This window comes from Akebia trifoliata, chromosome 5 (genome assembly GCF_017979445.1).
Source record: "Akebia trifoliata isolate Shusen 1 chromosome 5, ASM1797944v1, whole genome shotgun sequence".
In the NCBI taxonomy this organism is placed as follows: Eukaryota; Viridiplantae; Streptophyta; class Magnoliopsida; order Ranunculales; family Lardizabalaceae; genus Akebia; species Akebia trifoliata.
This window is the reverse complement of record NC_141379.1, coordinates 7,839,589-7,862,330: the sequence shown is the minus strand read 5'-3', so window position 1 is coordinate 7,862,330 and position 22,742 is coordinate 7,839,589. Positions and strand designations below refer to the sequence as shown.

At 35.1% G+C, this 22,742-nt stretch overlaps 1 protein-coding gene across 2 annotated transcripts; it reads right to left on the bottom strand.

The window, feature by feature from the left end:
- Window positions 1-4,414: 4,414 nt before the first annotated feature.
- Window positions 4,415-21,441, bottom strand: LOC147401371 (putative methylesterase 11, chloroplastic). 2 transcript variants are annotated; one of them, XM_086442652.1, is made up of 5 exons: window positions 20,992-21,439; window positions 17,874-18,110; window positions 10,610-10,753; window positions 5,548-5,679; window positions 4,415-4,909 (listed from the first exon to the last, which is right to left on the bottom strand). In XM_086442652.1, exons 1-5 carry the CDS (start codon window positions 21,340-21,342, stop codon window positions 4,625-4,627), a joined length of 1,149 nt encoding a protein of 382 aa, XP_086298778.1. In that variant the 5' UTR covers window positions 21,343-21,439; the 3' UTR covers window positions 4,415-4,624. The 2 variants fall into 2 exon arrangements, with proteins under 2 accessions (XP_086298778.1, XP_086298779.1); XM_086442653.1 differs by lacking the exon at window positions 5,548-5,679 and having other exon boundaries at window positions 20,992-21,441.
- Between the last annotated feature and the right edge of the window lie 1,301 nt (window positions 21,442-22,742).

Here is a 22,742-nt window from a genome sequence, read left to right as displayed (position 1 = left end):
TGACTTAATTCCTTGATATACACAATAAATTTCATGGCGTTACAACTACTATTGCCACACCAATTTCTATGTAAATCATGAAAGAATTACATACATATGGTGTGACAATGGCAACTCTCTAATATATATTATTGAATAATTTTAAATTGAGTTAAATGATTTATTTCAGACGAGTCAACTTGCTAATCAATTTATAATTATGTTTATAAAAAATACTTTCCTTACTAACTTAGTAAGATTTTAAGTTTTACTAAGGGTTGCTGAGTTCAAATGGACTACCACATTGGCAAACCAACAAACATTCTTTTAGATTTCATGGGAAAACTCATATTAAAAAATGGGATTGATCAAAAGTTTTGAAAATGAATGACTACGAACTTTCATCTAACACCAAAATTTAAAATAAAAATTCAGAGGTGAAAAATAAGTTTTTTGTTAATTTATCTTTTTAAGTTCATGGAATTTTGTCCACTACAACCTTGTGGCATCATGTCATTTTTTGGATGCCAAAAGGTGAGCTCAATGATCATTACTAAGATTTGAAATCTTACAAAGTAAGGCTAGTTTTACTCCCATGCTTATGCTAACCTGTGGGCCATTTTGGAATTTCCATGATGGATGGTCCCGATCACTTAAAAAAAAAAGTAATTTGAAGGAAAAATTACTTAATAGTCCCTAACGCTAACTTTTTTTTTTTTTTCTTATTAGTCTTTGACTTTTAAGGGTGAACTAAATAATCCATTCTGTAAATCTTTCTTTTCTAACTAGTCCATGAATCTCATTATAAACATTTCTCATGATTGAAATATTGAAATTGCCCTTATCATTTTCATCCAAATTTTTTGAATTTTCAATATCTCGATCGAGTTTTGGAGACCCCATTCCGATGAAAAGAATTTGAAAAGGAAGAAGAAACCATTTTCAATGGGGGTTTTCAAGTATTTTGAAGACGTGTATTAAAAATTAGGATTTTTTACATACATTTACTTCACTTTTTGATCAAAATCAATCAAGGATGGTTCTTTTAGATTGAAATCATCTATACAAGTCATTATGTCAAGTTTTAAGTTGATATTTCCATTTATTTTAGTTGAAAAAATAAAATCGGATAAATTTTATAGCGTCGAGATTGGTAATTTTTATTTTTAAATTCAATATTTTTATTGTTGAGGTTGACAAACTTTTTTTTAATTATTGTTGACCTCAACAGTTTTATTTATTGTTGATGTCGACAATAATTAAAAAAATTATTGATCTCTACAATAAAAATATTAAACTTAAAAAAAATTGGTTAGCCTTAACACTGTAAAATTTACCTAATTTTGAGTTTTTCTAACTCAAATATATGGAAAGATCGACTTAAAACTTGATATAACGACTTGTGTAAATGATTTCAAACCAAGAGAACCATTCTTGATGAATTTTGATCCGAAAAAAATGTAAAAGAATTGAAAAACCCTAACTTCATTTTTTGTTATAAATTATTAAAATAAAAAAAATACATTTTAAAGTTCAAAATGAGAAGTATACCATTTTCATTCGTTATTCATGATAAAAAAAAATCATCGAAAATGATTGGAATCATCATTGGAAAATCTAAGTATGTGAGAAGAAAAAGAAAACTGTAAAATTTTAGTATTTCAAAAATATTATAACCTGAGATGAGGTTGATGGATGGATGGATTAGAAAAGAGAGATTTATTAAATGGACCATTTAACTCACCCTTAAAGTCAAGGACTAATAATAATTATAAAAAAAAGGTTTAGTATCAGGATCAATTAAGTAATTTTTCCATTTTAGATCAAATGGATTTGTGTGGGATAAGTGTAAAAGAAAAAGGGTAATAAGGTCAATGTAAAAATTGCATTGATGGTTGTTGACGTGTCACGTCAAGTACCAAAGATATTGACGCGTGTGAGTTGTCACATTCACGTCCAAAGATGTCGTTAGTTGTCACCCACTTAGACTTAGATTTCTTATCCTATCGACTTATCGAACGATCACAATCATCCAATCTATAGTTTCTTAACTGTCAAACTGAACTGGGTAGATCTTACGGTCACAATTATCTGAATTTAATCGATATTTCAAATCGAAACAGGTTCTACTTAACTAAGTAGGGCATAAATGGGTCGGATCCGAGTTCGCATCCGATCTGGATTGGTGGGTTGGGTTGATTCCACCACATATACTCAAAATGGGAACCTAAATAAAATCTTAGATCCAATTCTTATTAGATGAGATCTTTGGAACCAGAATCGACCCTACAACCACTCGATACCCATCAGGTGTCCAGCAAAATAGATAATATTTTTTCAAATGACAAAAACAGACAAAAAGTTCGATAAAATGGATAATTATTTATAAATGTAATAATTTAATTTGTAATTCCTCAATTGAAAATTACGATCAATGATGAATTCTTCAAGTAGATTAAACTTTTGAGAAGAAAATCGTAAAAAATTTATGATACAGGTCATTTATTTGTTGTTGAAATTGTATAATACATAGAAAATAAATGGATGTTCATGTAAAGAAAAGGTATAAACTAAACTATTTACATTTTTCATATATTTTAATTTTATTTCAAGTTTAAATAGATTTACTTTAATATATCTCTTTTGTTAGTATTTAATTAAACAAGCGACAAGGATTTGCTCTTAGTTGTGTTCAAAATTGGATGACCACCTGACTTATCCTATTGCATCTTAGAAAACTCTTTTAGGGTTAGGGTGTGGAAACTAATAACATATCTCCATTGACCTCAATTTTCTTAATATACTAATGGAGAAAGAGACTCATGTGCCCTTGTCTCCAACCATTTGCCAAAAACCCTTAGATTTTTCTTCTCAAAATCGGTTCACCCTTAATAATTTCAAACATTAAGATTCTATCTCCTTCAACCTTAAAACATAAAGACAAGATAAGATTATTATTATTATTTTTTTTAAAGCGTAAAACGATGGAATTTGGGGTAGAAAAAAATCTAAGGTTTTCCATGATGGATTGTGATAAAGTTTAAAATGAAAAGATAGCTTAGAATAGATAACCAATCATAATTGGTTGTGGGAAGGAAATAAAATAGGGTTTTGAGAGAAGAAAACGAAGGGATTTTTGGACTAACATTAAAATTTACATCAATTCACAAATCACTGACGTGGAGGTGAGCACAGAACCATAGATGCTTTTCACTCGTATCTCGATGAAAAGCATCTATGGCTCCGTTCATACATCCACATCAGCAATGTGTAAATCGATGTCAATTTCAAGATTACTTCAACATTTTCCATATAATAAAATACAATGGTGGAACCCACAAGTGGGGGGATAGACGTCTCCTCAACTACAATGACCCCATTTCAGCGCTTTCCTCCTCCCTTTTTCAATTTTATTGTCTTCACTCACCTCCTTCCCCCACTCTCTTCTCTTTTTCAATAATATCCCTCTAACTTTACTATATTTCCTCTTTTACCCTTCAATCCCAAAGATTTTTAATAAAAAATGTTGAAGCAACATAGAAATTGACATCGTTTCACACGTTACTGACGTTGATGCATGGAAAAAACTATAGATGCTTTTCATCAAGATACGAGTAATAAGAATCTATGGCTAGGCACACCAATGTGTGAAACAATGTCAGTTTCAATGTTACTCCAACACGACTCTTTTTAATAATATCCTTCTAATCTTATTATATTTCCTCTTTTATCCCTTTAATCTCAAAGAGGATGAGTGTGCCAAACTCTAGTAATATGATATATGATAAAGAACCATGCCGGAGTGACCTCACTTTTCTGACAAATTAGGCATCATTTTATTTACATTTGTGTTTAACAAAAGAAAGTTATGTTGATGCGGTAGGTGTATCGATACATTGCAGGCCATGAATGCCAAAATTAGAAAATTTATCCACCCCAAGTCCAGCCCATTAACACCCCTAAGGAACAAAGCCTAACCCATCAGCACTCCTAAACAATTGGACTTGTGCCAAAATTGCACAATCTTGGAATTACTATTATTAGGGGTCTGAGTTGGAATTGTTTGTGATGAATTGAATATGAATTAAGACCCAGTTGGTTAAAAAATTGTGCAATCTGATTTGGAGATTAATGAGAAATATTATAATCCTTTTTTAATTTTGGAGATTGACCCTCTCAAATTAATATAAAAACTCCAGAAATACATAGAATCAAATCATTGTCTCATCTTTTTCATGTATTTATTCCTATTTTGGAGAAGAAAACAAGCTTGGGGAACCAAATCTTTGGAATAAGGCTTTGTTGTTATTCTTGTAAGATTTAGACTGGAAACTCTTTTGTTCCTCCTTTGGTCACCATAAATTACTTCATATAGCAAAACACAAATGAAAAAAATAAAATAAAGAACAAGCACATATATGCATGAACGCTGGGCAAAATTCAACTATATGTCTTATTTCATTTCTTTTCTTCTTTTTTTTTTCTTTTTTAAACAACTATCCTTTGTTATTCCAAAAAATGCGAAAAAAGAATCACACATGCATGGATGCCTACTGATTGCATGGATGATCATAGAACATGAATTTTATTACCTTTTACATGCACATTATATATGCATGTGTGTATGTATGAACCAGTTATTTGATCACGTTAGCGAGGCTTCAATCTTTGCGATCTCGACCAAGAGCTTGTGTAGGCCTTGGGGCTTTGAGAAGAAAGGGGAGTGATCAGAGCCTTTTAGTCGGAAGACACGTTCAGGAGGGTTTGAATTTATCATGCTCTGCTGTAGAGAGAGTGGTATGGCATCATCTTCTGGAGTCTCTATATAAAACCTTCTGACAGAGCCATAGTTCTCATCAGAGAGAGAGAGCTTCTCAAGAACCGGTGCAAAGGGGACCGGCCTCATCGACACTGAAGCCAGTGCAACATCCTTTGACAAGAACAAACAATAAGTGTTAAATGGAAATTTGAGGGTAGGGCCTATTTGGATCACCATAATTGCTCCGGAAAATAACTTTCAATCTAAAAATGTTTCCCCCTTTGGCTTACCATTAAACTACAACAAAAAAAAAATGTTTTTATGATTATTAGAAAAAGAGAGCTTCTATTAACACACCGATTTTAGCTTATAACACACCAAATTATATGTAAATAAACATTTTATTTCATAAGGATTGGTGTTATAAGTAAAAGTTGGTGTGCCAATAGAATCTTTCTAAAAAATATTGTAGAGTTGTTTTTCGAGTCATTTTTATTTTTTTATTTTAAATTTGCAAGTTTAGGCATCACCCACTATTTCCATCCATACTAACATGGTTCCTTTATTACATACAACTAAATGTATGTATCAGCTAATCATGTATTTGGGCATCCATGAGAGACTAAGGGTGTGCCCACTATGGCCAAACCAGAGAGCAATGCCCGACAATCCAAGTAGAGACTAACCTAACCATCCAGCTAGGAATTACACATGTCTTCATCTTGAGTTTGTTGAGTAATCATCCCAAAGACTCATGTCCCCAAACAAACAATATTTTGTATCAACAATTTAATGCATAAAAGATGTACCTTGGCAGGAGTTTGATTAAATAACAAGTCTCTCAGCAATGATTTGTCCAGATCAATAGCAGTTGGAGGATGATCGTTCCCGTTTGCATACAAAAATATCTGAGCTTGCCGCATCAGATCATTTGAAACTGCCTGTAACACATTTCTATGTTATTTCTAACAATTGAAGTATAAAATTTCTACCCAAATTCAACAGGACAACAGATTTTAACACCTGTAATGGGGATGTTCGCTGCATCTATGAATACATGAAGTTGCACATATGCCAATGACCATAACAATTTGAGGCTGTATAGGCCATTACATCCAACAGAAGTCGGCGAATTCAAAACCAGGAACCAAACAATTGGTTTGTGGACTATGGCAGGGGCGGAGCCAGGATTTTCTTGTGGTGGAGGGGAGGGGCAAACTATCTAGTAATGTTGAGTTTGAAGCTAACTGGTTTTGGGGAGGAAAACCCATGCTCTTTCAAAGTGCTCTGGTGAACAACCTCATGCTCTACAAGGTACTGATTCAATTCTCCTTCAAAGTATTGATGAGCATTGTTTGATCTGAAAATTTTGATAGATTTGTCGAATTGAGTTTGATTCATCTTGTGAAATAATTTTATCTATTGAGGAACTTCTTTTACGATGGGACCGCGTAGAACAACATACTTGATATTTATACCGCCCACCCTCTTTTGAATCCTCCAATGCCTCTAACAATCATTGACAACCCTCTTGTGCCCTCTCCCATCCCCACTCCTTCCCCCATTGTCCTACCTCAAATGAATTACTTTCTCATGGTAGAAACTAATGTTCACAACACACTCGGCTCCTCAATTATGACAGCAATTGTGCTGGCTTCGACGATGCCCCTCTTTTTGTCCACTTTCCATCTATGATTACAATGATGCATTCATGAATTATCCATCAATTGAATCGGGCAGTAGCAATCCTTCAAACTCCTTTGTGAATAACCCTCTTGCCCCATTTATTGATTCTCACTTTCCATCAATTGAACTGGACAATAGCAATCCACCTAACTCCTCCATGAATAACCCGTCCGCCCCACCAAAACTTTAATGGGAAATTGAAGCATGTTTAGCTAAGGCATTTGCAACACTTGGCTTCCCTGAAGACATGAAAAATTTTCCCATTGAAAGTTCTTAAGAATTTGCCTCACTTCAAACCACAATGGATCCAAAAGCCAAGGGATATCACATTAATTACTTGAATGAGGAATTTCGAGTCTGATTCAATCTCTACTTTCCTCCTTTTCAAAGGCATTGGGACAAACTACAAAGAAGTGCTTTGAATCAGCCCAATTGTTAGGAATTTCGTGTCTGGTTCAACCTCTACTTTCCTCCTTTTTAAAGGCATTGGGACAAACTACAAAGAAGTGCTTTGAATCAGCCCAATTGCTAGGGATTTCGAGTCTGATTCAACCTTTACTTTCCCCCCTTTTAAAGGCATAGGGACAAACTACAAAGAAGTGCTTGAATAAGCCCAATTGTTAGTTCCAACTCCAACTGAGGTACTAGCAATGATCATATTTCCATTTTAAGCCTACTTGAAGTCAAATAACGTGTACTAGATATTAGGTTTTCGAGGAGATGATCCTTGCAAAGTGAAACCACTTCATAGAAAACTCTCTTTTCATTTCAATAATAATCCATCACAAGTCACAGTACACTAAATACCCTAAGGTTTGACATTGGAAAAACAAAATTTAGCGTCCAATGCATGACAACATAACACATTTATGTTCACATTCTAAGACAAACGATAATAGTACTATTAGAACAATAGTCCCACATCGGTCCTGAGTGCTCAATTTGTGCGGTATTTGAGATGACGACAACCCTCACCTTACAAGTGAGTTAGGCCCATGGACCTTAATATGATATCAAAGTCGGGTCACCGTTTTTGGACGTGCAAAAGTGTTTCCCAGGCCTTGCACGTGGTAGTCCCACATGAGGTAGGGTGCTAGAACAATAGTCCCATATCGGTCCTGGGTGCTCAATTTGTGTGGTATTTGAGTTGATGGCAACCCTCACCTTACAAGCTGGTTTTGTAAGGTTGAGTTAGACCCATGGACGTTAATAAGAACAATATGTAAGAAAAAGAAATTCTATATGAATATGATGAAAGCACACATGAGTTCATTTTATGGACTAATACTAAACTCTTCTCAGACAGATACATAACCATAAAGAAAGCTTAAAAGGACACATAGAAACTCAAACTACAAAGACTCCATATAGATTCCAAGACACTTAGTAAAAAATATAGAATACCAGACACCTCTTCTCCATTTATATCTTGATCTCCTTCCCACATTAATATAATTCATCTACAAAGTCAAAAGGGCCTTGGGGGAGAGAATCGATAGGTGGGGGTGGGTGGGTTATTAACGGAGGAGTTTGGTGGATTTTCATTGCCTAATTCAATTGAAGGAAAATGAGAATCGATAGATAGGACGGGCGGGTTATTCACGAAGAAGTTTGGTGGATTGCTACTGCCCGGTTTAATTGATGGATAGTTCATGAACGTCTTATTATAATCATAGATAGAAAATGGGCTAAAAGATAGGGGTATTGTCGAAGGGGGCACAATTATTGTCATAGTTGAGGAGTCAAGTGTGCTATGAACACTAATTCCTACCATTGGAAAGTAATTCATGTGAGATGCAACAATGGGGGAAGGAGTGTGGATGGGAGATGGCATAATAAGGTTGTTCATGGTGGTCAAAGGCATTGGGGGATTTAGAAGAGGGTGGGCGTTATGAATGTCAAGTATGTCGGTTCTGCGTAGCCCCTTTGTAGAAAAAGTTCCTCAGCAGATTAAATTATCTCACAAGATGATTCAAACTCGGTTTGACAAAAATATCTAAAAAAACTTCTAATGTTTAAAGAAATTTGAGATAGACTAGAACCATCCAACAAATCAAGTCGAAAAACCCTCAGCACATCATTACGAATTTGAAACATCAAATCTGAATTTTTTTGAAAAAATAGCTAGAACTCCACCAAAAACTCTTTAAAAAAATTCACAAAAATCACCACAAATCCCTGCGATTCAATCCATGTCTATTTCACTTGAAACCCCTTCAATGCTTGTAATCGATTGGAAGAAAAAAAATGTTCATTTTGCTGAGATCAAAGCTCTATCAAGTTGTAGAACGTATCTGAGGAAAAATGAAGAAGAGAGAAAAGATTAGGGAGAAATAATTTGAGATTAAGGTTTAATCAACCACTCTCTCACTATTTATATAAACTTTTCCATAATTACAATATATTCCCCATACAACTTAAGTATGGTGTTAGACCTCCTCTAACATAAACATATTACATAACTTAACTACTTCTACCAAGGTCAAATGTGGCATTTCATCAATTTGGAAACACCGGAGTACCTCAAATATTTCTCAAAATATAGATAGAGATGTTCTAAATCATCCAAAATATTTAGTGGGGAGCAACAAACTCAAAAGGGCTTGTCATTAGTTTGGAAACACCAGAGGGGGGGGGGGGGGGTTGTCAATTGCACCCTCTCCCCTTCCCCTCCCTTGGCTCTGCCCCTGGATGATGGTAAAAGCGCAAAAGCTAGTTAATTCACAAACCTAGTACATTCTTAGGAGGTTTGGTTTCAAGCATTGTGTAACAGGTCTTCGGTAGTCAATGGCCCTTTCCTGAGTATCATCATGTTGAGCTAGAAGTGCCCCCTAGCACTGTTGCAGAAAGGCTTTTCAAACGCAGAGTTGGTTCCCCAATTAATTTACTCATTGCAGTCAAGAAATGGCTAATGTTTGTCGATGACGACTTTCCATCAAATGTGTCTACTTTTTGTTCAAATTCTCGGTAATCACTTATTTATCCAAATCGTTTCTATGGAGTCTATTTTTCTCATTTTTTTTTTATATAGTTTCTATGAATTAAATTTATCGAACATCATATTGCAATAGAATCTGTACTTATATTGCTTAGGTAACTCAATTTCAATTTCCGTTATTTGAGATTCATAAGCACAAGACACTCTAGGCTGTATAAATAGACAATATAGAAAAGAAAATAAACGAAGCAAAATAAATGCCAAGATACACATCTGATGTCTTAAATGCAACAAATACGATTGTTGCTGATTCCCAGGTCAATCTTTCTAACATGTGGTGTCAACCAGCTGGAGGCAAAAAAGGAAGACACTAATTGAGGAATTATATTTCCACTACAAAGATTATGGTTGGCTAAATAATCCTATTTCTAAGGAATTTCCATTTTTCACATATCAAATGGTTATGTCTCATCCTAAGAATACATGCAAAAGAACAGATGGGGAAATGAAACCATAAAATATGAAAAATTCCAGATCATCAGATTATAAATACATCAACAGCCAAACTATAAACTAGTGCATAGATTGGGCAATGTAAGGGCATTGAAGCTTAACTCCTGCAGCAGCAGTGAAGAAAATCTTCACCAGGTATAGTCGAATAATTTTAAACAAGCACATGTAACTCATCTCTTGATGAACTGCAAAAAATTGATTGAGGATAAAGGTAAGAGAAAATATTGTGCTTTTCCCTTGTTGTCTTCATCTTTTTGCTTGGAAGAGTTTCCATATTAAATGGGAAATAAATGTTTTGGCCAATAATGTCTCAAACTGGTCCAATTCCATGCACCTTTGATATGGGATTATACCCCTAACATGGAACAATACAGATGACAATGTCCCCATCTAGTTGGTTCAGAAAAGGGAAGAGGGGGTTAATTCTCTTCCATTTTTTAACCAACCAACCACTCCAAAAGATCAATCTTTTGGAGAGGGTGAGAACTATGAATATAAGAGGGTCACAGGGCTGAAAATATACACTCAACACCATTGTCCATTAGGCTGAAAATATCTTATGCCAGATGCATGCACAGATTGTTCTCTATGCGGATAAAAGTATAGAGCATCAAACAAAATCAAAGAATGGAGGATAACCAACAAATGCAGTGATGCCATAGAAATTCTAATAAGTTTCTCAAGCTAATAGCTGTTTTCTATCAAATCTCACAAACTATTGAATAGAAACAGACCTGTTGGGAGAACATATCAAGGGTACTCTGTCCACTAGCTAACATTGGTGCGGCAATAAAAACAGCTTTTGCTATCTTGGATGGAAACAACTCCATAACATATGATATGCATGTACCACCAAAATCGTGCCCCACCAAAATCACCTGCATCAGACATTAAATTCTGTTAAAAAAGAATCAGAAAAATAGAAACTTAGCTCTAATTAATCAGGGAGACTATCTACCAGCTTGGATAGTGTTTACAATCAATCAAAGAATTGTATAAATAGCCCATGAAGATGTATAGTGGAAAATACAACACAAATCAACATTTCCAACACAAACTCAAAGGAAGTCTTAAACAAAGATCTCTCAGGCAATCATTTCCAACTCTCTGTGTCTTATAAAAACAAATGGTATACTACAAGAGCTTTATATAAATCAACATACAAACATTTGCTCAAAGGAAGTCTTAAACAACGATCTCTCAGGCAACTGAAAAGAAGACTAATAATAAGCGTAACCTACCGATTAAATTTACCATCTATAATTAGAATAGCAAGTTTTGTAGCAAACCAATTGTAATAGCTAGCTAATCAATTCTTAATTGAAGACTACAAATTCTCAAAAACACTCCTATCAAGAGAAAACCACCACGAGATGGGAATACTAGTATTGCACAGAGGCTATCTATTAAGGACATGCGCACATATCTAAGTATCTGACATTGGTATGGAAAGTCACACACTGATCCCTACAAATCCAATATGCCGACACATCTGTAAAATTATTCCACTTTTTGAGAGACATACTTTCATAATTCTTCAATTCATGTTAATAGAAAATGCAAATTTAAATAATATGATATACACTAAAAACATATAAACGATGTATAAATAATAGCAGTAAATGAAACATTTGAATAATTAATATTTAGGGTTTGTATTAATCCCTACGAAATAAGCGAAATTAGGGTCAGCCCCTGCGAAGTGCAAGATCAGGTCTGCCCCCTAGACTTTCGTTAACCCAATCAAGTTGTTATCTAAAACGTTTCTCCCTTAACGGAGACGGTTAAATGTCCAAAATACCCTCAAATATTTGAAAGTATAAAAATACCCTTTTTCAAGCCATTCTGATCTATATCAACCCTAAATGGGTCGATTTTGTCCTTGATTTCATTGTTTTGAACTCAAGATCATCGTGTTCTACCCTAAAACCTCATTATCAACCAATCACATCGTTTTCAGCTTAATTGCACCCTAAGTCTGAAATTTATATAATTAACCGATCCTACCTTGTTTAACTCTCACGGTCTCTCGTTTGCTTGGTGATTTTAAAATACTAATGTCGAAGGAGAAATTCCCAGTTATGTTTTTCTTTCACTTTTCCCAAAATATTGAAATGAGAGGCTTAAATTTCATTTTCCTATTTGGTATGCTTAGACTAAACCTTGTTTAATCGCATCGAGTTTCCTGTTCTAAACTTTCAATATTTCTGAAATAGGAATTTGTTCATTTCTTTGTTTGTACTGATTAGGGTAAATTCTGATTAGGATTATGTTTATTTGTTTCTTTGTTTTGATTAGAGTAAGTTCTGATTAAGAATTTATTCATCGTTATTCCTTTCAAAATTTTCTTGTATGACTGATCAAAAAAAAAATTTCTTGTATGATGTGCTTAGCCTGAACCCTGTTTAGGGCTTATGTTCCCTTGTTCTATTTAGGGTTTTACTTCGATAAGTGTAAAATTTTATTGATAAAAACAAAGGCATGGCCGAGGTGGCCCCAATACAAAGAAAAGAGAAAAAGAAGAGCCAAGAACAACAGGAACAAATAGCCCTCAAAACCACAACTAACACTGAGCACAACAAATAGCCTCCTACTTGAAGAAAAAATCTTCAAAGAAAACGCCTTCAAAGTTTTTACTTAGTTTGCTCCAAAAAAACAAAAGACCCAAGATGTCCAAAGCCAACTCTTAAGATTTTTTTCCTCCCCTTGAAACACCCTTCTATTTCTCTCTTTCCAGGTCACCCAACACACTGTGAAAGGAAGAATACTCATAAGTATCTTTTCCCAACCGAAGAAAAAGTTATTGTTCCACACGAGGAAAATACATAAAACCGAAGGAAGAAATATAGGAGAAAAGACAATTTAACAATATGTGATTTCCATATTCACCATTCTGCTTACAGAGACAACAACAATTTAGGGTAGAAAAGCTCCACTTTATCAAAAGATCCAAAGTTGGAATTCTGTCTAGACAAGCCGTCACACAAAAAAATGCAACTTTTCATGGCACTAGAGAGGACAATATTGCATGCTTAAGGAAAGAAAAGTCAAAGCTAGGCAGAAGAAATTTGTGAATGGTTTCAAAGAATCTTTTGTCCTTACTCCCAATCCACTCGCTTCAGTCTTCCTCGTTTTCAATAAAAGGGCAGGACGAAATAAGATCAAACAGGGATGCCGCCTCAATAATTTCTCAGTCGTTGAAATTTCTCCTAGACCCCCCACATCCTAGGAAATCTCATCCCCATTATGAATCAGGCAGTCTTGCATTGTTGCATTCTTTTTAAGGGAAACAACATGAAGGGAATGAAACTGAACTGAAAGAGTCAAGTTGACAGACCATCTATCCTCCCAAAACCTTACCCTATCTCTTCTATCTGCTTTAAAACTAATTCCCTTACTAAGCTCCCGGGAGACCTTTAGAACTCCTTTCCAAACACTAGTCATAGGATGATTAGAGCCCCTAACTTTCCCACCCCAAGCTTTTCTCATCATACTTTGTTCTTATGACTCTCTTCCACAAAAATCCTATCTCCTTTCCAATCCTCCACAATCACTTTCCCAAAAAGGCCCTATTTGTTCTTTTCAATCCTCTTATCCCTAAGCCCCATTTTTTTTTTTTTGGAGCAAATGAGTTTCCACTTTACCAAAAGAAACTTCCTATTACCCTCCTTGTCGTTCCACAAAAAATAACTCATCAATTTCTCCATTCTAGCTTCAACCTTTTTTGGGATCGAAAATAAATAGAAATGCTTGCAAGGGTGCTCTTAATCAAAGTTAACTTGACCTATTCCCGAGCTTATCGATAAAATGATCCCAGATTCTTATGATTATAAGAGGCTCCCAATGGAAGGGAAGAAAATTTGCACCCCAAAACTACCGCCAAAGTATGTATTTGTTCTCAACCGTCTTAGGGTTAATTTTTCTCAAATTTATTCTTTTGTTTCTGAAATTTGTTTAGAATTTATATTCATTTGTTTGATTAAAGTTCATTGTTTTGAAATTTGTTCATTTTTTTTCCTGAAATTTCTTTAGGGCTTATGTTCCTATGTTTTGATTAGGGTTAATTGTCCAAAATTAGTTCATAAATCTTTTTTTATTGAAACAATCATGTTGCACCATCGTCATTCATTATCTAGGTAGATTTTCTCAAGATGCTGGGATTGAAAGGTATAAGTGTAATGATTACCTTGGTAGGGGAAAGAAGCCTATATCTGAACTCGATATAGACAAATGATGTTACATGCATGGTTCAAAATCTCATTTCCTTTCGGTATGTTTCAGCCGGAACGTTTCAATCTTTCACGTTCCGAAAACGAAACAGAGATGAAATCGAAACAAAGGCAGTTTCGGTGATTTTACCTAGATATAGAGCAGGACAGAGAGAAAGAGAGGCCTTGGATACCTGGATCACCAAAGTAACGACAGAGGTTACTCTTCTTCTTCTTCCCCTCCTCCTTTGCGTCTGCAATTTTTTTTCCTTTAAGGCTGCGAAAGTTTTATTGTTGAAAGCCCACAATTTCGGTCCACATGCCCTTTACCTTGGTCTTTTACAAAAGACTTAATCATTTTGATGAGACCCTCATGCTTCACTTAATATTTTAGACACCTCTGTTGTGTTTTCAAAGTGATGACATGCCCCTCAAAGATATACAAGATATATACAAGCTTCCCAATGGTAACATGATCAACATTGAAGGTGACAAAGTTTTGATGAAGATGTAGGGGCAATTTCAACTGCAAGGTGGACTGTGGGATATATTTGTATCATATGAGGTCTACACTCCTCTAACAACCACATATCCCGACCAATTTACTGAAACTACATCTTCAGCATATGATCTTACTGAGTTTCCTACTTTGCCAACTTCATCTTCTTCTCGTAGGACGCAGTCGTAGACTCGTAGTTCACCTTTTGTACATGCACGTGGGGGCACGAGGTTGATCATCTCGAATACCTTATATTGATCTAAGTCATATGTACATAAAGGAAGAAGAGACAATGAACGACATTCCATATTCTCCTACAAGAAAAGAAAAGACTCGTGATACATTTGTAAATGTTGAAGAAGAAGATTATGAATTCTACAGAACTGAGAGTTCCGTTGAGTTGTGTTCAGATGATGATGATGAGGCTGTCGGACTATATTGTTGATGAGGATATTGGTCTTCATACAGTACCTAAGATGCTTCAGAGGGTGTTAGAACCGAATATGAAGTTTTTAGTTGCACAGGCGTATAGATCATCTAAGAGCTTTTGCGATTCAATACCATTTTCAATATAATTTGGAAAAGAATAAGAGTTATAGTCACAGTGGTCAATGTGCGTGCACCATCGTGCGATTGGAAATGCCATGTTTCTCGTTTGATTGATGGACACACGTTCAAGATTCGAACGATGTGTGACATCTACACTTGCGAGAGCAATGTCAGTCAATTCCATAAGAATACGAGAGCTAAATGGGTTGCTCAATACACACAACCAACCTTTCAAGCTCACTTGAAGTCATATAGACCAAAAAACATCATTACAGGGATAATGTAGAAATTTGGCATCCAGATCAGTTATTGGATTGCATGGAAGGCCAGGGCAATTGCCTTGGAGTTGATATATGGAAACTATGACGAGTCTCACAAACTTACTCCAAAGTTATATTGTCAGGTATTGATCAGTAACTCAGGTAATCTGGCGAAGTATGGAGTTAGTATCGACAACAGAAAATTCAAGTCTATGTGTTTAGCATTTTGTACTTCTTTGCAAGGTTTTAGAGTAGGTTGGCTGCCAATCATTTTTATTGATGGTTGTTTCTTGAAGGGGAAATATGGAGGAGTACTGTTATTATTTGTAACGTCTTTTGATGGAAATAATGAGTTTTTCCCCATAGGCATATATAACTTACGAGATCTGAAAATGAAAAAAGTTGGACAGATTTTCTTGAGACCTTTGCCCTTTATTGTATCATGATCAACCCATTACAATCGTTTTTTATTAACAAAAGGGGTTGATTAATGAAGTAGAAAAGTGTTTAGAGGACAAAAACAGAGATTTGTCTACGTCATATATACAAGAACTTTGAAGACAAATATCAGGACCAGAAATTGAAGAATTTGGTTTATGGGGCTGCCAAGTCATGGAGGACATTAGACTTTGAGAGGTATATGTATGTCTTGAAGGAGACATCATAAGCTGCATTCCATTGGATGGACAAATTTTGTTTGAATTAATACACATTCTGAAGTTAGGAAATATTCACTGCACATACAACAATTCAATTTCTAATAGAAAAAAATGAACATTTCAATTGAAACCTAATAATATACTGCTGATTTCTATTAAAATGGGAACTAAATAGGTAAGAGAAATCATCATGAAGTTGGAAAAACTCACCATGTAAGTGTGTGAGTACTCGTCAGCACAAAATAATGTTTCAATCATTAAGACAGGGACCCCAAGATGCACAGTTCTCATTTCAATATTTGGGGGGAAATTTAAGAAAAACATACCTGAGAATTTCTCCTTTGACATCAGTGTTCTGAAATCACCAAGCAAACGAGAGACTATTGAGCAACATAGGATTGATCGATTGTACAAATTTCAAACTTAGGGTTTTGAAATTAAGTTGAAAACAATGCAATTGAGTTGATAATGAGGGTTTAGGGTAGAGCACGATGATCTCGAGTTCAAAATGATGAAATCAAGGATAAAATCAACCCATTTAGGGTTGATATTGACGAGAATGGCTTGAAAAGTGGTTAGAGTTCAAAATGAGTTTTCAATTTACAATGAAGAAGATGAGACTGGAATAGATCGATCGATTGTGTTACTCTCAAGTTGAAAATGATGAAATCATGCTTAGAATTGACCCATTTACATAAAAAAGAATGGCATGAAAAGGTCAAAACGAGTTTTTAGTTTCCAGTGAAGAAGAGGAGATTGAGATAGATCGATGATTGGGTTACTCTCAAGTTGAAACGATGAAATCATGCTTATAATTGACCCATTTACAGTTGATATTGAAGAGAACAGCATGAAAAGGGGTTAAGGTTTCGTCATTTCTTTCAATTCAACAGTGAAGAAGATGACAATGAGATAGGTCGATCGATCAAACTGTGTTAAATGAGTAAGGGTACTTCTGTACTTTCAAATATTTGAGGGTCTTTTGGACATTTAATAGTCTCCGTCAAGGCAGCAACGTTTTATATAACAACTTGGCTGGGTCAACGAAAGTTCAGGGGGGAAGATCTCATCTTGCATTTCGCAGGGGGGGGGGGGCGAGGGGTGGTGACCCTATTTTGCAGGGGTAATACTAAATTACCCTTTGTTAAATGAATCTTAGGAGTTAGAAAACTAGTCTAATAATTAATTAAATACAGAATTCTAGTTGCCTAATGTTTAGACATGTGATTTTATGTATCTATTGATATGTTTAGAACATCCTGAAACATTGCAATTCATTCAAAATTGTGAAACATATAAAAATGTTTCGTTCTGGTATGTCAAAAAAGTTTAATGTTTCAGGCAGCACATTCTAAAATGGAACGGAACTTTGAAGTTTGAACTATTACTTTATCCAGTAGCTTGATATTGTACTATTTCTTTTAACTTTTTTAAGCTAGCTATCTTTTTTCTTTTTTGTTTGTTTGTTTGTGTGTGTGTGTGTGTGCACACGTGTGTGTGTGCACAGCATGATAAAGGAAATGAGACACAAAGTTTTGGCAGTAGCACTTGTTCGTTATTATAATACACTACTAACAAGTTTTGTTGACAAGACAAACAGGAAAACTATTTTATCGATAAAAATAAAAATAAAAAAACAGGAAAACTATTAAGATTCGAGATAATAACTGATAATATACAGGAAATTATAAAATTGTAATGTAAAGTATAAATGCAGCATTGCCATATCTATTTGTATCACATTGTGTAAATACAGATACATAATGGAGTAGCTTAAAGCATATGAGAGTTGCAAGAAGTGAAATAAATGATAGAGAACGAACCTTCTCCCCGTGTCCAAGCTTTTCAAGGAAATTAGTAAGTGGCTTTACATATTGACCTAGACTTGTTATGCTGTTTGTATCAAATGAATTAATGCCAGAACCAGTTAGGTCTACGGCATCAACTTTGAATCCACCTTCTTCTAGATGTGCTATGGTTTTATACCAACACCAAGCACCAAAACCACCTCCATGAACAAGGACAAAATGGTTGGTCTCCAGATCATCAATCCTTAGTTCCTGTTGAAGGGAAAATGTTAAGGAATTCTACATGGGGAAACCATTAGGAAAAGAGTAAATCATTCATTTTTTGCCATAGTGATAACCAATGGCATATTTATAATGTATTTTATATCTTCCCTGAAAAAAGGTAGAAAAAGGAGAGAGAAGATAAAATCTTCCTCAAAAGTGAGGTCAGGTGCATGCTTCACAGGTAACCAATAAATCTGTAAGATTAATATAAATTAATGAATATCTTCTCTAAAAGATGTAGAAAAAAGAAACACAAGATACAATCTACCCCAAAAAAGTGAGGTCATGTGTATGTTTATAGTTAAACCAATAAATACATACAATTTTAAACATATCAAAAATAAATAAATAAATAAACACATATGATGAAAATAAATGAATGGAAGGTTGCAAATTGGCCAGGTTCACCCTAAGCTGACTTTACCAAAGTCCAGTCCAGGATGTATGTAATGTAGATAAATCCAAGCCTGGTACAACCTGCTATGGCACCAAATAACCGTTTTTGAGTCGGGTCTGACCTGAATTTTCTCAAAAGCTAGGTCCAATTCCAGACAATATGTCTAATGAGCCTTAAATTGAAGCCAAGTCCCACCCAATGGGTCTATATATTAGGTCCAAACTTGGGCCATAGCCCATATGTGCCAGTCTGATCCATTAACACCCCTAATGAATGGCATAGCACCTCAGATATGCACTATGGTGAAGAGAATCATGCATCCTAGGCAATATTGACTGCGCATACAACATCTTAATTGCTAGCATGAAAAAAAAACATTTCATTTGAAACTTAATGATAGAATGCTTATATCTATAAAAATAAAAAAAAAGATGGGAACTGAATATACAAGGCAAATCATAATTGAATAGGAAAAACACATTATGGAAGTGTGTGAGTATTCATCAGCACAAAATAATGCTTCAAGTGTTAAGAAAGAGATCCCAAGATGCACAAGGAACCCTCCTTTCTAGCTCATCAAATTGGACCCCAACAACGATCCCCAGGGTATTAGGCTTAACCCCAAGTTATTAGTTGTCGCACATTCATTGAACATCATATATTTAGGGAATCCAACGCCCATAAAACACGTAGGGATGATGAAGATGTGAAATCTACAATTGATCAGGTGTAGGGTGTACCACAAAAAATCTCAATAAGAAATCAAACCTCAACTATCACCAAGAACATTTATATGTAAATTTCTTAACCCCCAAAACAAATCCAAAGAAAATATGACTTTCGTTCTATCTTTTTGCAAAAGAATATGAGCTATTTTACCCTGTGAATTTTCTCGCAACACCAAAATGTCCAGAATGCCTACCAGTATCACACAAAATGTGTATGAATACAAGAACAACAAAAAGACTAAATCAAACCAAAGATCAACGTTGAAACGTTTCTATCACTGACTTGAAGAATAGATTCTCTATCTATTGCAAGCTATAGGGAGTGAAAAATCCTTTTTTTTGTATGTATAAATTTGATTAAGAATGAGAAGAGTGAACAAAAGTTGGTCGAGTTAACCAACTGAAGAGGAAAAAACAGCTAGCAACTACAATTAACCACTACAAAGAGAATCCCAACGAAACCCAAGCTCCTCAAAGAATTAATCCAACGCTTGGTAGTATTAAATTAAGTTTCAGCGGCAAATCTTTTGGTAATCGGAGAGTGGACATAGGTGGAATTTTCAAGGATGACCAATATGCAATTAGAGCAGCCTCTAGCACATGTCAAGAGGAGGAAAGAGACTGAACTCATTCAAAACAGGCTTACAGATTGGAGAAAAAAAAAGTGGTCACGAGAGCCTCAGTCAAGGATCCAATGATTTCCCATTGCATATCTCATGTCCTCTAATCCGTTGAAGATAAGCACATCCAGTCTAACGGTAGTTGCAACTATCATAGACAAAAACTTTCAATCTGTGTTTGGACTTAGACATTACATAATTGTCATCTCCAAAGGTGACAACAACAGCCAAATCATCGGTGAGGGGAGTTAATCATCAATATCTTTTTATTTGAAGCACTCCATTCCCAAATTATAGTTCTTTTAACTGACATTGTAAGGGTACAACAAAATTGATATAAATCACATGTTCTACATGAAAGCTAAAGCCTATCGAGAACTCAACCAACCATTAAATGAAACCAACTCATAGACAGTTGCCAATCCTCTAAAAGCCATGCCAACATAGCTACATCCTTTCACGATAATCCGATTTTTTTCCCGTTTTATGCTGAAGCTTTTTGAAACTTGGAACCATCACATAATTGCATTTAGGTAAACTATCACCAAAAACACAAAGTAGAAAACTAATGGGCAGTTCAGATCACTTCTTTTTTATTTTGCAGGCAAACCGGTGACAGCAAAAATGATAGGTGGGTGTTGCCATAAGTTTGGATCATTATCTCATGGTTTGAACCCAAATCTGTTATCAGCACCCACAAACCTTCCCAGCTTCACAAATAAAAGGGTTTCAAGATAATATTTTTCTGGCATAAAAATGGCACTAGAACCTCTCCTAAACTAAAAATTCAAAGTTCCTCTTGGAATTTTGCACAAATAATTCGAACCCTTCAAATTTTACATAAATTCAAACATACCCACTGAAAAAACTTATCAATCAGAAACTAAAATCTAAAACCCAATAAACTTATCTACCAGAATCTCCCCTAAACTAAGTATAAAAAAATAATTTCTAAAACCCCATCTTTAGTGCCTCTTGGAGTTTTTGCACAAATAATAGAAATCCAAATCGAACAATTGAAATTTGACATAAATTCTAACCCACCCACTGAATAAACTTATCTATAAGAAACTAAAATCTAGATCCCACTATAATTCTCAATCGAATAAGCAATAAAACCAAACCTGATTAACAAGTTGATGAGGTTGAACAAGAGGATCGGTGAGAGACCGATCTCTAGAACTAGAACTTCTCGGCAAAGAATGCTTCTTTGTAGTTGGAGCTGGATACCTTAGAGAACTGGATCGATCAAAGGGTAGAGTAGTACCGTTTTGTTGGTGATGTTGAAAGAGAAGTGCAGCAGCGATTGCTTGCTCTTGAATCACAGAGTTGTCTAGGGTTTCTTTCTTGGAAGATCGGTTCCTGTTCCATCGATTGCTAGAGTTGATACCAGGCGGAGTGTTCGAAAAACGCTTCGAAGATTTGTTCTTCTTCTTCACCTCTTTGGGAGAGATGCAGGAGCAGAGATTCCCCATGGATTCTGCATCAAAGAGAGAGAGAGAGAGAGAGTTTTCTTCAATTTGTGTGTCTGCGGAGAGAAGTCTGGAAGACGACGTATTGAGGAGTGGAGAATCTATAAAGGGCCCATCCCGAACAACGGCTCTATAAAATATTACAAACAAATGCCACGTGGACATCAGCTTTCAATAACTCTCTGGAAATTTGCCACGCGGCACACTCTTCGGGCCCACCGATATAAGGATCTTAATAAACGAAAATTTTTTATTGATAAGTTGATATGTGATTTCTAACCGTAGGATATGAACTTCTTTCCTCTAAATTCAAAACTTTTAAAAAGAAAATATTTTACTTTTTTTTAAAATAAAAATACTAAAAATTTATTAATTAAAAATCATTAACCAACAAACCATTCAAGTTTTGGTTTGGTCGAGCAATTTTCATATCATCATTAATACATTCAGATCATCAATGTCTTGTTTTCGAAGATGGTCGGTACTGAGCATTAGTGGTTGAGTCATGATAATATGATATAGTCTTTGTGCCTTGGGATACACATCCACACATCCCATATGCACAACTACACAGATTTATTGGGATGTGCAGTTGTATATCCCAACACATAAAGACTATGGTTCTGGCACACCCCACATCAAGAGAGTTGATTGAGTATGCGACGTGGAGGAGTCGTATCATCACCACTCTTAGTGGTACCATCCATAAAGTCTCTGATGCTTATGCCTTAAGTTAGATTTCGATTTGAGTAATAGAATTCGATTGAGTATGTCACATGGAGGAGTCGTATTATCACCACTCTTAGTGCTACCATCCATAGAGCCTCTAATGCTTAAGCCTTAAGTTAGATTTCGATTTGAGTAATAGAATTCTATTATTCATTAAATCATAATTTTATCATTTTTTGTCCATTAAGTCTCTCCCATGATGTTAGAGCCCTATGATTACCTTATTTTGAGGGGTTTTGTTAGAGCAGATGTTAAAGCCAAAAAAAAAAAAAAAAAATTACATTTTGAGATTCACATCATTGACCATGCATCGAGGCCTACATGATTAGGAGACGAAATATCTAGATAAATTATCAGATGCATCCCGTGTTGGATTATATTCTTGTTTAACACCTTACGAAACAATGAATTCCTTGGGGCCACCCTTCAAGGTTGGTTGACCTTGACTCAATGAGGTGGCCATAGGAATTTTTGAGGGGACGGTGCATGTGATCGTGGGATTAGTCTCACCCGAAGGATGGGAGTACTCTCGATAAGCGCACAAAAAAAAAAAAAAAAAAACTATTCAATTCGGAAGTACATCTTTCCCTTGTTCTTATCAATTTGCAATAAAAATCACAATCGAGTACGGTGTCCTTTCTTATAGATAGGGACGATGTCTACATGGCATATTT

Excerpts from the sequence above, each read along its gene's own strand:
- LOC147401371 (XM_086442652.1), bottom strand. The coding sequence starts at position 21,342 with ATGGGGAATCTCTGCTCCTGCATCTCTCCCAAAGAGGTGAAGAAGAAG. Across the intron at positions 18,111-20,991 it reads CTCATCAACTTGTTAATCAG|GAACTAAGGATTGATGATCT; the intron begins GTTTGGTTTTAT and ends TCCCTTCAACAG. Across the intron at positions 5,680-10,609 it reads TTGATATGTTCTCCCAACAG|GCAGTTTCAAATGATCTGAT; the intron begins GTCTGTTTCTAT and ends AATGTGTTACAG.